General features: G+C 33.9%; 5 protein-coding genes across 5 annotated transcripts; 1 reads left to right on the top strand and 4 right to left on the bottom strand.

Annotated features, from left to right (window-relative positions):
* Positions 1-186: 186 nt before the first annotated feature.
* Positions 187-917, bottom strand: RO3G_04315 (uncharacterized protein; the record flags this gene model as incomplete). Its single annotated transcript, XM_067658905.1, has 3 exons — positions 187-447; positions 497-734; positions 910-917. 3 exons carry the CDS (start codon positions 915-917, stop codon positions 187-189), a joined length of 507 nt encoding a protein of 168 aa, XP_067515006.1.
* Positions 918-2,132: 1,215 nt separating this feature from the next.
* On the bottom strand, positions 2,133-4,585 carry RO3G_04314 (uncharacterized protein; the record flags this gene model as incomplete). Its single annotated transcript, XM_067658904.1, has 10 exons — positions 2,133-2,303; positions 2,355-2,390; positions 2,452-2,682; positions 2,765-3,007; positions 3,061-3,138; positions 3,190-3,570; positions 3,667-4,056; positions 4,087-4,358; positions 4,417-4,483; positions 4,538-4,585. The coding sequence occupies 10 exons, from the start codon at positions 4,583-4,585 to the stop codon at positions 2,133-2,135; spliced, it is 1,917 nt and encodes a 638-aa protein (XP_067515005.1).
* A 3,557-nt stretch (positions 4,586-8,142) lies between these two features.
* On the top strand, positions 8,143-9,541 carry RO3G_04313 (uncharacterized protein; the record flags this gene model as incomplete). Its single annotated transcript, XM_067658903.1, has 3 exons — positions 8,143-8,180; positions 8,238-8,501; positions 8,566-9,541. The coding sequence occupies 3 exons, from the start codon at positions 8,143-8,145 to the stop codon at positions 9,539-9,541; spliced, it is 1,278 nt and encodes a 425-aa protein (XP_067515004.1).
* Positions 9,542-9,597: 56 nt separating this feature from the next.
* On the bottom strand, positions 9,598-10,429 carry RO3G_04312 (uncharacterized protein; the record flags this gene model as incomplete). Its single annotated transcript, XM_067658902.1, has 3 exons — positions 9,598-9,919; positions 10,040-10,058; positions 10,156-10,429. The coding sequence occupies 3 exons, from the start codon at positions 10,427-10,429 to the stop codon at positions 9,598-9,600; spliced, it is 615 nt and encodes a 204-aa protein (XP_067515003.1).
* A 515-nt stretch (positions 10,430-10,944) lies between these two features.
* RO3G_04311 (uncharacterized protein) lies at positions 10,945-11,283 on the bottom strand (the record flags this gene model as incomplete). Its single annotated transcript, XM_067658901.1, has 1 exon — positions 10,945-11,283. The coding sequence occupies one exon, from the start codon at positions 11,281-11,283 to the stop codon at positions 10,945-10,947; it is 339 nt and encodes a 112-aa protein (XP_067515002.1).
* Positions 11,284-13,999: the final 2,716 nt, after the last annotated feature.

Below are 13,999 nucleotides of genomic sequence, written 5' to 3'. Positions count from 1 at the left end.
AATTCAGGTAGCAGGTCAAAACATTCATTCAAAAAGGCAAGGCAAATCCCTTGACCCTCAGAAATATTCCCATCTTCATCGCAAAATGTCCCATTTACCCCCATATTGTCAAAACAACCCAATTTCATTTGGTATCTTTTTCAACTGTTATAAACTTGTTATGTTTTAATAGTATTTTTTCTTTACTTACGGATAAAGATCTCGAATTGAATCTGGTTTTCCCCATTTCGTTACTTCTATAAGACATCTTCGAACTGTACTCAATTGATTATGAACAGGCATAAGCGCTTCTGCAACAGGTACGTTTTCGCTCAGCATTTTCGCCATTATACGATAGCATCCTCTTAATAAAAAGTTAACAACTGCTTGACCTTCTGGTATATTTTCCGTTCCTGGTTCTTTGAAACTACCGTTTTGTCTTAATTTTTCAATTTCTTCAAGTTGTAACTAAATAAAAGGTAAATTTTTTTTTCTATTTTCTACAGGCCCTTCTTACGTGATATGTATACAAATCTGTCTCTCTAAGCGTCCATTTATGTGTTAATGCTAAGCGTTCAAGTTGACACTTTATCTGTTTCAGACGTTCAACAATAGGTACGAGTGGTTCAGATACACTATTAATTGATGCCTTCAAATCCTGTGTTTCCTCATGTAACTGGTCCAAAAGACCTTCGATAAGGGCCTTTCCTTTGATGTCTGGTTGAAACAATTCGTGCTTTGAATTGTCTAAATCCCTAAGCTATTGTTTATGAATTAGGTCGGAAATGTCCATTTGAAACTTTTTTTTTCTTTTACTTTTGCTTGTATAATATTCACGTCCTCAACTGTATATCTGCCTGGTCTCTGAGCTAATTGTGCAAGTTGACTTCTGAGATTAACCAACGATTCCTGTAGTGGTTTACTTTTTACATTTGCATATATTAGTGCTTCTGTACATTGATTCCGTCTTTTCTATAAATACTATACTTACAGAGAAGGTGAAACTTCTTGGATAGTTTGTGAGAGATTTTCGAGTGATTGATCTTTGTGATATTAGCTTCCTTTTTTGTATTCTAATGACAAATGCATATTCCTTACTGCATAAATTTAACTTGTGCTTTAATAAATCAACAAAGCAGGAGCCACTTTTATCTGAATAAAGTATTTCTTTTATATCATTCAGTCTGGCTTGATTCTCTAATAATATTGTATCTGTATACACTCCCATATGTGCTAGCTGTTCCAAATAGCGCTATAAAAACACTTAGCTTTTTCTTCTATTAGATTAATAATAAATCTTTACTTCTACTGTTGCTAAATGAACGTAAACAGCAGGACCTAAATATTTATATGTCAGTTTTTTCCAATTGAAATTAAAGCTTTTTCTTTTGCTGTACTTTCTCTATTGCGTCCAATGCTCATAAAGAATAATGAGAGTAATGCCATGATATCATCCAATACATCATTTAATCTGTTTCGTGAAGAAGAACTCCAAATATGCCCTGTACGTATCTCATTCAGTTTTTCAACCTCCTTTTCTGTCTCTTTATAGAGCTCAATAATATGCTGCGAATCAGGAAAACTATCTCTGTCTTTTTTAAGAGCAGAAAGTTTGTGTCGGATAGTAATAAGACTTTCTAAAGTAGGGATTTCTATTTGAAGATGATAACAATGTCTTAGTTTGGTTGATTTTATATGCAAATTATGCTTTTTGTAATCTACCTTCTACAGGTACACTCATTTAATAAAAGAATAAGTAAAAGGAGAAAAAAAAGCTATTTATAAAAACATTGTCCGTGAAAGTTTAAATGCGCTAGTGAACTACAAGTCACGCATAGTTTAAATATGCGTGTTGTGATATTGGTTATTTGCCAAGGGCTTTTACTCTTTTGATAGTTATGCTTTAGGATAGAATATCAATATATTTATTGACCTACATTTTTCCCCCCAGTGTAGTATTAAAATCTACAAAAACTTCACGTTCACAAACTGACAAATGAGTTCAGTATGAAATTGATATTAACATCAAGCATCATGCATTAATAATCTAGGGTGGTTTGATAAAAGGGTTGAAACTGCAACTTTACAGGATCAGCCCAATTGATAATAGCGAGTATGTATTTTCATAATAAAATTATAAAATGTCTAATTTTTTATTTAAATCCTCCAAGCATAATGGCTTCGCGTGCTTTATAAAAAGCTAAATCAAAATTCGTAGGTAAATGGTCAGCAAGAATGGATTTTTTAACCACTACTTCGTTGGATACAAGTTCTGCGCTTGTTTTCTCAACAACAATACGATTTTTATTGCTTGATATAGGATCCTATGTATTGCATTCTTAGCAAAAGAAACTATTTTCATTTAAGTTGCTTACAGCCCAGAATTGATATATTTGTCCAGCCACGTATAACTATGAAAACATATACTCACTTTAATATATTTCACTTTTGTATATGGTTTCTTATGCTTACTTTGGGATTGTCTTTTCCATTTGACAATCTTTTGCGGACTTCTCCAATTCGCTCGAAAATACGTTGCCATGATTCACCTTGTACTTTACTACCCAAGAGAATCTCAGTTGCACTTACTGTATTTCGAGCAGCTTCTACACTGGCTATGATCAATTCCTTCACATCCATCATTGATCCATAACTCATTTTACTAGCAATATCATCAGCAAATACAAATGATTGAATCACGTCCTAAAAAAAATCAGCACATTTTTCATCAGAAATTATCAAAGAGTGTGAAAAGTTCTAAAGGGGATATTGGATGAATATTAACTTTGTGTTTTTCTGCTAGTTCAAGACTCAGACCACATGCAGGCGCGTAACCAAAACATTTCAAGTTGAACCCTTCTATTTTCTCTTGAAATTCTTTTAAATGATCTATTAACATGTCCGTTAAAATTGCAGCAGTTGCGGCACCTAAACTATGTCCAACCACAATTAGACTAGATGTTTCATGCTCATTCATGAATGCCTTTAATTGTGGTACAACATATTGAAAGAACCAGACAGCAGAGTGCTATATATATTTATATGTAAGGCTTCAATTCAAATATATAAAAATTCACATACTTTCATCCCACTATGAACAAACCCACCTTTCCATGGCTCATATTCACAAACTAAATCAGTAAGGGTATCCATTAAACTCTATATATCCTTGATTAGACTAAATCAATACAGTTAATTTTTGGTATTTACCATAGTTCCACGAATAGAGAGAACAATAGAATTCGTAAATCTATCTCTTGCAATAAAATAACTTGGACGAAATGCTTCAGCGGATCTGAATTCATATGCAAGTAAGTCTTCTTTTGGTATCATTAAATATTCTATAATTGATTTTGCATCTGAATGTTCTCTGATGGCATCAGACAATATACCGTTTCCTTTTCCTATAAAATTAAGGCCCTTCCAGCCATAAGAAGCAACTGAAAATTTCCAAAATCTTGATGCCATTTCTATTTCGGACAAGTCTCGTACTAGATTCCAGCTTCTTTCGCGTGGTAAGTTATCAAAATATTTTTCTAATACTGAAAGACCAGATACTACTTGCATGTATGTCAATTCAAAACCTTGCCCCTTTTTTATAAAAAAAATAAGTTGTTTTTGTTGAAAGTTTATATATTCGGTTCTATTTACAAAAGCTGCCATAAGTTTTCCAATCATTTTAATTACTTGATCCTTTCCTTTGCTTTCTGATTTCCCCATACTATCATCAATATATTCATTATCATCGTTCACTTCATTGTTTGATGGGGCCGATACCATCTCGCCGAATTCTTCATCTTCTTCATCTGTTTCTGCTATCTCATTTTTTTTACAAGCCAATGGTTGCATTATATCCTCTTCCTCTGATTCACTATATTGATCAAGTACACGCTCTTTTAAATCTTCATTTTTCACTTGTTTTCGCTGTTTTTCTTTACGTTCACGACTAAATTTCAAATGACGTTTAGTCTCTGCAACCGATAGTTCTTCTTTTATTAAATTAGTGACTGTAACAGGCACTGTATTCATAGTGAGAACAGTATCATCAGTGGAGGGTTGAATGAACTGATGCTCTATCTGTAGGTGAAATGCGCCAATGTTATTTACCCTTGTCCTTTCACGACCCACGCTTGAACTTGCTCCTGACGACAGCGTTTTATCCCATATCTCATAATAACTTGTAAAAGAAGGCGGCATGTGCTTCAATAAGCCTAATCTCATTTCTGTTCTACCCAAGTGCTTGTCTGTTGAATAAAATAAACCTGAATTATCAAAAAGATCTATCTGTATCGTCCCAAAGAGTTGAGCGTGAAATGTTACATTGAACTGAAACACTTTTCCTTTCTTGCAATCTTCCAAGGACGACTGATGCTGCTGATCTATTTGTATATCATTTTTTTATTATATATTGCTCATTTTCCTTTGTTTCCTATATACCTCCCAAGGTAAGAATGATGTAAGATTGCTTAACTTTGACATTTAATAAACAGTCAAGTATTTGAATCTATGCAAATGATCAACCACAATGCTTCGTTTTCTCTTCTTTTCTTTTTCTTACTTTAACAAAACCTAATGTTAAAGACTGGAGCGATTGAGATGTCGACATATTTTTCAAGCAATCACTAAAGAAAATGCATAAGAAATAAGATGTACATGTTTCAATTTTTTTTTGACTCTCCGAGCAGAATAGTATATTAAATGCATACATTTTTCTTAGACCTTTAGTTCAAATGGTTCAATGAATTACCAGAAGAATTCTTGTTTTAAGCATTCAATGTATTGATTAAGGGGGATGTGGATAAACCACGTTATTCACACTCGTTCAATCATATTTAAAAACCATTTTGAATTTATCACGTAGTTGCAACTTAGAATCATCAAACTACAAAAAGCAAACCAATCCTTATTTAACGATACATATAAAAAAGCGTTTATTAAAAATAACTGCATTACACTATTTTATTAGCTCATCATAAGTGTCTCCACTTATAGGCACTTCATTTATATAACCTCTTGCTTGCTTCAATTACTACTATAATGTACAATTTTAGTGTCTATCATACATTTTCCCTTTATTTTTTCAAAAACAAGCTGATTTTTTATAATTTCAGTTTTATGCAAAACTGCATATTTATCGACGAGTCAAGATTTAATCTTCATAAAATAAGGAGTCAACGAAGATTCAAGAAGAAAAAGTTGTCTAAATCAGTAATCACAACAACTGGAGGTCCCTCTGTTTCAATACTTGGTACTATTTGTTCTCTTAGCGTTGTTAAACTGGAATAAAATTGAAGGAGTTTATGGTTTCTTGAATAGTGTAATGGATATTTTAGTCTTAATAATCTGAAAGGATGCCATTTAATTCTTAATAACATTTCTATCCATAAATTCAAAACAATTATAAAACCAATTTACGCACCATAATACTTGACAATTGCCAAAAGTGTACTTTCAATTTTGTATTATTTCTACTTCAATCCACCAATACGAACAAGAAGATCACGTTTATTACACCTAAAAGATTTGAAAGGATATTCAAGTACACAGTGGAAGAAGATGAAATAGATCACACCACTATAAATACCAGTGGAGATGAGCAGCCAATTGATGTCGCCAAAATCATTACTCCAGAAGCAATTCGAATACAAGCTGAACTTTCAAAAAGCCCCTTAAAGCGTGTCTATTATCTTTCCAATAAAAAAATCGCAGCCATGAAGGATAACCTTAGCCACATGGTTGCTTCTCCTATCAACAGATTCTTTTATGCCAAAGAATATCACATTTGGAAAAAATAATTTTGGCAATGATTTGCTAATGAAGAAGACAGACCTGGATGTAGTGGAAGCCTCAGGAATCGTTCATAAACACGAACTTATGCTTGTCGAATCGGTTGCTATATTGAAAGATTATTGGTTTTTTATGACTAGCTTTCCTATTTCATTCACAACAAGCTTCAGATCGATGATTGTACCATCTTGTCAAAGGTGGGGCACTAACAAAAAGCTGTGGCTTTTATCAAAAGAAAGAAAAATTTTGGAAAAGATTACTTTGAATTGATTTACAAGTTTGGATATATCGAATTGCTTGCAGCAAGTAGATTCTTTGGCTCCGTGGATGGTACATCTTTCTTTCCTTTCCTTGGATCATCTATCCAAGAGCTTCCAGCCGCTATTACAACAGGACTTGAAACCATTTCGACCAATGTAGCTTTTATCACCAATGAACAAAAATAGTACGCTCGCAAAAAACAGAATAGTGAATCAATACTTCAGGAGGATAATCTACGAAGGGTACACCAGAGCTATTATGACTATTTTCAGTACTAGAGCAACATCACATACAGCTTTGATGCAATTTTGGTGAGATATGTCGTATCAATGGAGCTTAGAAATCTACAGGAGCACTTGCTAAAAGGAATAAGAATTGATTTTGCTAACCGCAAAAATGGAAATATCGCCTAAGTGATAAAAGAATGGTCCTAAAAGCACTGTCGCTATATACTAATGGATAATGTACCCGTTCATACTGCCAATGCTATAGACGCTGTGACGATAAAAAGATGATATAAATGCGTTTATCTCCTGCCTTGCTCTCCTGAGCTTAATCTTATTGAGCGATTTTGGTCTATGTCAGCTGAAAATAATACTAAACGCAGCCAGCTTCAGGACAAGGGGAATTTAGCTACCAGAATAGCTGAGGCCCGTGATGCCGTTCCCCATGAGAATCTCAAAACATTTGCACACTACTCAGTGGAATATTTGAAAAGTGCTTAAAGGGTAATCAAACTTGATAACTGCTCTCCAACCATTGACTAAACCCTCTCCCCGTTTACTGAGAAATAAAAAATCCGCCCATTGAGTTTTGGAAAGCCGCCTTTTGGGAAAATAAAGTTCTCTTTTTGAGAATTAAAAATCCGTCCATTGGTATTTTTTCTTCCCCACAGTTCTATTAAAAAAATTGCCCTTTGACATTGCTTTTATTGTACCTCATGTGTATTTTATTTTGGACAGTAGATAATCATTCCAAGTATAGATTGTTAGTTTGGATATAAAATTAATGGAAAGGATATACTTATAAATAAAACAAAGTATATTTGCAGGCAATAGAGACGAATTTCTTCGACGTCCTACAGCACGAGCCCGTTTTTGGGAGGAAGCAGACGAGAATATTTTGGGAGGTATTGACTTGGAATACCATCCAATGGATGATGTGAAGAATGGCACTTGGCTTGGTATTAATCGTCAAGGCAAATTTGCGGCACTTACAAACTTTAGAGAAAATCAGTTCAAGGGTACAGTATCTCGAGGGGCCCTAGTGAAAGACTTTCTTTGGAGCCCTGATTCTGTGGATACAACATTAGAACATGTGAAAGAGCATGAGAACAGCTACGGTGGGTTCAGTCTGGTTTGCTTTGATTTTAAAAAAAAGGAGACTGAGATGAAATATATCACAAACAGAGAAAATCATCCATTGATAAAATTGAAATCGAAGGAGATATACGGTAACAAAGGTTATTTTAGTATTGGTGGATTTTCTAAACCACTTGGCATTAATTCAGGACTTTCTAATTCCATACTAACCAACCCTTGGCCAAAGGTGATTAAGGGAAAAGAGATGTTTAAAGAAATTATAAAAAAGAATGATAAAAAGGATTTGGTTGATTCATTATTTGAAATGTTAAAGTAAGCCCTTCAAATTTTTTACTATGCAGCAGTTCCAATCCTATTAAAATAGAACAGGAGATCCTATAAGCAATACTGGGGACACTTCAGCTATAAGAGCTGGTTTTAAAGAGCGCATATTTATACCCAAAGTTGATTTCCCTCCAAGTATAGAACTCAAAGAGCTAAGCTACGGAACAAGAACAAGCACAGTTGTATTATTAGATTATGAAGGAAACGTTACGTTCATTGAACGCGATTGGTATGATAGTAATCTTTTACCTATAAAATCAGGTGAATATGATGATAGGCTATTTGAATTTCATTTACAAGATCAATGAATAAATTGATAAAAACTATGGTAAAAATGATTTTCATTGGCAATTTAACGTAGATTCCGTGTCTTTACAAAAATCAATCGCGTCTTTGTTCTTTTTTTCTTTTTTCTTTTTTTTTTCTCTATTTTTTTTCTTCTTATTTTTTAATACGGAGGCTTTTCCCAATGAGTCGATTAACAGAAGAAGGGAGAGAACAGCTACTGTATAAAAAAATCTCATAATTTCTAAGCATTTTATTCTGATTATTTTTCTTTTATAGTGAAGACTACTTGAATTCTCAAGAAATAGCCGATGACAATGAGGAACTCGATTCTCTTGAAGAAGAAGCACTCGGGGATGAAATGCCTTCAGAATTATCAACTCCTGTTAGCCTTGCTCAGCAGAATAAAGTAGCAAGCGAACAGAAAAAGAAGAAGAAAAAGAGAAAGAGAAAGACAGCCAATTTGCCTGAAGCAGGAGTTGATTTACCTGATGATTATGTTGAAAAGCATCAAGAAGACATTCTTGAAGATCCATTTGATCCGTAAAATGATTTAAACTTTTTTAAATGCTCTTCATGTAATTTATACATTTTTTTTTCTTTGTAGCGGGTACCCTTTGTCACAAAGAGTAGAATACGCCATTTGGAAATATCGTAAAAATCACAAGTTTACAGAAGAAAGAAGAGCAATTTTTGACAACTATCTCAAGTTTGGCGGAATCAATACAGGTCCAAATATGTTCTTGGGCCGAGCAACAGGTGCAGATGCTCGTGAAGGTTCAGATACCGAAGTAGACTTTCAAGCAGCCAAATTAGCTATTGACTCAGTTCCCGACGAACTTGAGGAAGGCATTGAAGTAAGCTTTAGCGAAGTAGCCCAAGTTTATCTTGGAAATACCTTTATCCGCGAAAGTCGATTTATATCTATGCAAAGCTTCATAGACGCACCCAATCTTATCGATGCTTTTTTAAGATATCTTGAATTAAGAAAAGTTGCTCCAGAATATGCTGATGATATCGCGAAGGCTCGTGCCATTTGTGCCCAAGCCAAGATTGAGTTGCCTAAATGTAAAATGCTTACTGTCGACATGCCTGGTAAATTTAATCAAGCTTGCTCAATATACTTTGGTGACATTCCAACAATAATGGACACCTCTTGGATGAGTGAAGCAACCATGAAAACCCAAAAAATGTTTAGCTCTTTTTTTGAAGAAACGGTAGGGATGACAAGAGAAGAAGCCAAGCGTATAGTTCAATCACAGATCAAAGATACCACAAATACAAAACTAAATCATACTTTGAATTGGGTGTCTATCAAATTAACGGATATACCACCTATCCCTTCTAATGCAGACCTAGAGTCTTTTTTTAAAGTAACTTTTACCAACTACGAAAATGATCAAGACAAATATGACATTGTATTTGAGAAGAAGATCATCGATAATTTGATATTGGGAATGACAGCTCACGCAACTCTTTGTAAGCTGAGTAATGGGGATTGGTATCTTGAAGAGGCTACACGTATTATGCCCAGCTTTTTTATGGAAGATGACTGTCTCCATGAAGAAGATTATGATTATTAATAAAAGGCATAACGAATGATAATACACTCGCTGTCATACATAGTTTAATTAGTAATTTATAATTCAAATTCCCTATCGTTATCTGCATTTCGCTTATGTGGTATACTCTTTTGTGAACGTGAAGGTATGCGTTTAGAAGATCGTTTAGAAGGTGTTCGTTTAGTTTTTGCTTTGCTTCTCGAATGAACAAAGTTCGGGTGGTGCCGTTCAACCCATTCATCTATTTTTTGTGAAAGTTTCTTTGCTTCTTCTGAATCCATTTCATTGCCATAATCACTTAATGGTCTTTTTTTATACTGCCGCCCTTTTACTTTACATATCAACTTTCCTTCAATTACTTCAAAGTTATCATCTTTCAATTTTCCTTCAAAAAGCAAGCTACGGTAATGAGTCATACATTGATATCCTACCTACAAAAAAATCATTAGGTTCATAACTTCGTTGTAACTAACATGCTCTTTCTTCCTCTCTCCCTCTCCCTTTCTTTCTTTTTTCTACCCTGTGTGGAATGGTCTTACTGAACAATCCCCATAATGTGCCTATATTTAGCCCTCCTGCTATCCATTCGTCATATCTTTTCATAAATAGGCTATGTTCCTCATCTGTCCACAGACCTACACGTTGAAGATTTCCAGGAATTAATAGTCTGAAATAAAACTGTTCAAGATTTCTATGTCGTTCCTTCCAAGCTTTGATGCGACTATGCTGCCAATTCTTCACCATTTCTTCTGCAAAAACATCTTCATACAGGAGTCTTTCAACAGGAGTTTTTGATATCTCTTTCTTTTCTTTGTACATGGTATTTTTTGGTGTCTTTTTATTTTGTTCAATTAAGCGAATTATTTCTAATTCATCTATTTGATCGTCGTTACTTTCTATTGCTTCCATAATTTTGGTCGCATCATCCCAAAATGTAACGGTACCCCGTTTTGCTAAGAAGAACTCATCAAAGCGTTTGATGCATAAACACAAAGGATCAACATTGTTCTTTCCATGATAACTGTATGATTAACGATTTTTTTGGCGCGTTATTCTTTTGTTCTACCTTTTCTTTTGAATGCACATTCCTTTTGCTATACGGTTTAACTTCTGGTGGGATTATTATATCTCCTTCATGAGGCTGTATTTGATTTGTTACTACCATTGTTGTTGCTTTTTTAGTTGAAATAATAATTCATGGACTCAATATGGAATGCTGTCTTGTAATTGCAAAAAAAAATAACAAAACAATAAACTCAGCTGCGTCTCGTTAGCATTAAAAGAACATTAACAGATTTTGATGGTTATTAGAGCTTCTACGATTATAAACCTTAATCAATACATAGTATAGTAAAAAGACAAATAAAAATATTGACTTTTTTAATATTTCTCAGTAAAGATATAAGAGAAAAACAGCTTTTAAACTAATGATTTTTAGCATCCACAACAACAATAACTGAGTCGCCACTTGGATTACGTAAGTCATTGGCAGCTAGAGCGACAGAGGCAGGAACGGCAGGAGCAGGAGCAGGAGCGGCAGGAACAGGAGCAACAGGAGCAGGAACAATTGCAACTTCGTATTCAGAGAAAGGTGAACCAATTAAACGATCTCCAAAGAGGCCAAGGTCACCTTCGAGGTCAAGATTACCTTCGAGTCCAAGGTTGAACTTTCCCGTAGGCCGTTTTTCTTTGGAGTTAGTAGGAGCGGCAGAAACCATGGCACCAAAGGTGATAAGAGCAATGAGCAATTGAGTAAGATTCATATCGTAATATATTAGCTTTATTTGCTTTGCATATTATATCTATTTATATATGCATACACGCACGAACAAAACACACATTCTTTGGTTTCATTCTTTCTCACGTCTATGAGTGCAAAATCTTCAGACTTTAGGAGAACGAATCAAATTGAAAGAAATGTATGCATACCACACATAGAAAATCATTTACTTAACAAAACATATCCGATGAGACTTTCACTTAGAAATAAATTTCGTCATAAGAGCATAAATTTTGGTATAGCTAACTTGCATAAACGTAAGTACCTATGTCATTTAGATATTAAGGCAAAGATGGACTAATTTTTATTTCAGTAATGATCAAGACAGGAATTTTCTATAAAAGGTAATTCTTTAGCAACAGCAAATCTTTTTTATTTGTTTATTTAAGCTGGTATTGTAATAAGAATACCTTATTTTTGGCTTTTTACACATTTTATGAAGCTGAAGCCTCTTTTTTAAGTATTCATTCCTTAAGCACAAAAACAAATAGTAATTGAAATAAGTCTTAACAGAGCTTTCATGATAGTATACAAGCTATTTTTCATGCCATAACATTATGTGGTTCCTTTACAAAGCAAAATAAAAGCCGGTGAAATATAGAATAACTTGAGGATAAATACAAACTCATCATTGTGTACGAACAAGTTGTAGATGAAGATTCTAATATATATTTAAACCATCAAAAAATATAAAATATAAAGGTAATGCAAGTATATTAAATAGTGTCTTGTCACGAAAATACAAGATATTAGCATAAAAATTGTAAGCAGATAGTCTCGATAGGTTTTTTTGGGCTTGATTGATGACAATCTTGTCCAGCATAGGAGTCTTTCTAACGAAATGTTGCTAATGAGCTTTCCTACAAATCAGATGATTGCGAAAAAAAAAGGACATATATTTTAAATTTGCAGTGGAAATGTAAGATATAATACTTGGAAAGCCTAAATGTGGATAGATCTTGGAATATTGAGCTAAAGATAGGACCTCTGGATTTGATAAGTATTTTTTGAAAGTCGCTTTCCCAAAGCCTTATTTTTGAGTACAAATAAAGTGCATATATTGTTCTATTTCTGGTAATTTGTATAGTTGCTTGCATTCTCCTTTTACAATACTGGGATTATTTCATACAAGTCATATCGATTGGATAATCTTTTATGCGAAAGTCCATATCATGCTTTTCTGGAGAACATGATGCATAGAACTAATGATAAAGGCTTTATGGCTATTCTTATTTATATCTGTAATTTGTGTTAAAGTTGAGTATTGCCTAACTGCCAATCCTTCATGCGGTTGTATTGATATAATCGTAATTTATTTGTTTAATGAATGGATCAAAGCTGATGCTTGATTCAGTTGGATGGTTCTCATCGACGGAATCAAGTTCCTTAGATTCATATCACAATAGGGATGCAAAAAAGGGCCTAAGTATAATATTTCCATTGAGTACAACATTTTAATTTTTTTACGGGATATTTGACATCATTTGAAAACTCTTGTTCATAGAAGAAATATGCTTGTTGCGCTTGAAGGAGTTTGCTAAACTTAAATCTTTCTTATGGGCCTTCTTCGCATACATATTTGAATGGAACGCTTAAACTAATCTGTAATAATATTGTTATATCGCTGTCGGCAAACGAACGAGGATAGAGGTTTAGAGTATTAAACGTAGGTATTAGTGGATGATGGCCTTTCATGTTACCACAAATTCTGGAATGTTTGATTATCATAGGGATGAAATCTACAAAATGAATTCCAGCGTCTTGAGTAGGGAGTCTGGTAATTGTTAATGATAATTGAGCAATGGTGGCTTGATATGTTAACTGGAAAAGTTTTTGATGGGCTCCTACATTCATTAATGAAATGCCATCCTTGTTTTTTGGTTGTTATAAAGTTATTTTGACAATCCTGAGAAACAAATTATGAATCAAAATTGATATAAAATAAAAGGCAGCTTTCGATAAAATAAGTTTGGAAGGTTTATAATAAACAGAACGTGCCATAATCTGAAAAGTATGAGTATGTTGGAAATGTAAGCCTTACCAGAAACAAAAAGTTGACGCTATAAATGAATGTAACTGAACCCTCAAGCTTGCTGAGAGTTCCTTTATAAATCATAGTTTTTTGATCTTTTTTTAGTCATATTTGGTATCCAAATTGCTTGGTGTAAGTTAATAGTTGAGAGTTAAGCCGCTTGAGACCATTAGTAGCTACTATTTTTTTGAATTCTCAATTGTCGAACATGGATCAGCTAGCTAAAGAAAATGCTACCGACTTTGAATAACTTACTTTAGAATTAGATGCACCATTGTATACTTTTAAACGCCTTTGTATCTCTATAAACTCTTCTTTAGAATTGATAAAGGTTAGCATAGAGTCTGCATATACTTGTAATCTGGCTGGCCTTGGTACTTTTAACTGTAAGTCAGCGTTGGGACTTTCTAGCTTTAAGATAGTAGCCTCCAATAATTTTATTGTTAAGAATGGACAATAAAAATGGTTTTACCACATGATTGAAAGGTGTAGATGAAATGTAGTCGCCTTGACGTAGCTTGTACTGTTGTTGTGTGCTGTCACACAAAGATCCATCCACGTTGACTGAAATTGAGTTGTCAAAGATTAGTTTCATGGATACATTCAATGAAATTACCAGGAAAAACAAACGTTTCTAGTACTTTGCACAAGCATTCAGGATGAACGC

This window comes from Rhizopus delemar, genomic scaffold, assembly GCF_000149305.1.
Source record: "Rhizopus delemar RA 99-880 supercont3.3 genomic scaffold, whole genome shotgun sequence".
Classification (NCBI taxonomy): Eukaryota; Fungi; Mucoromycota; class Mucoromycetes; order Mucorales; family Rhizopodaceae; genus Rhizopus; species Rhizopus delemar.
Note: the sequence above shows the minus strand (reverse complement) of the source record. Positions and strands in the feature narration are given on the sequence as shown.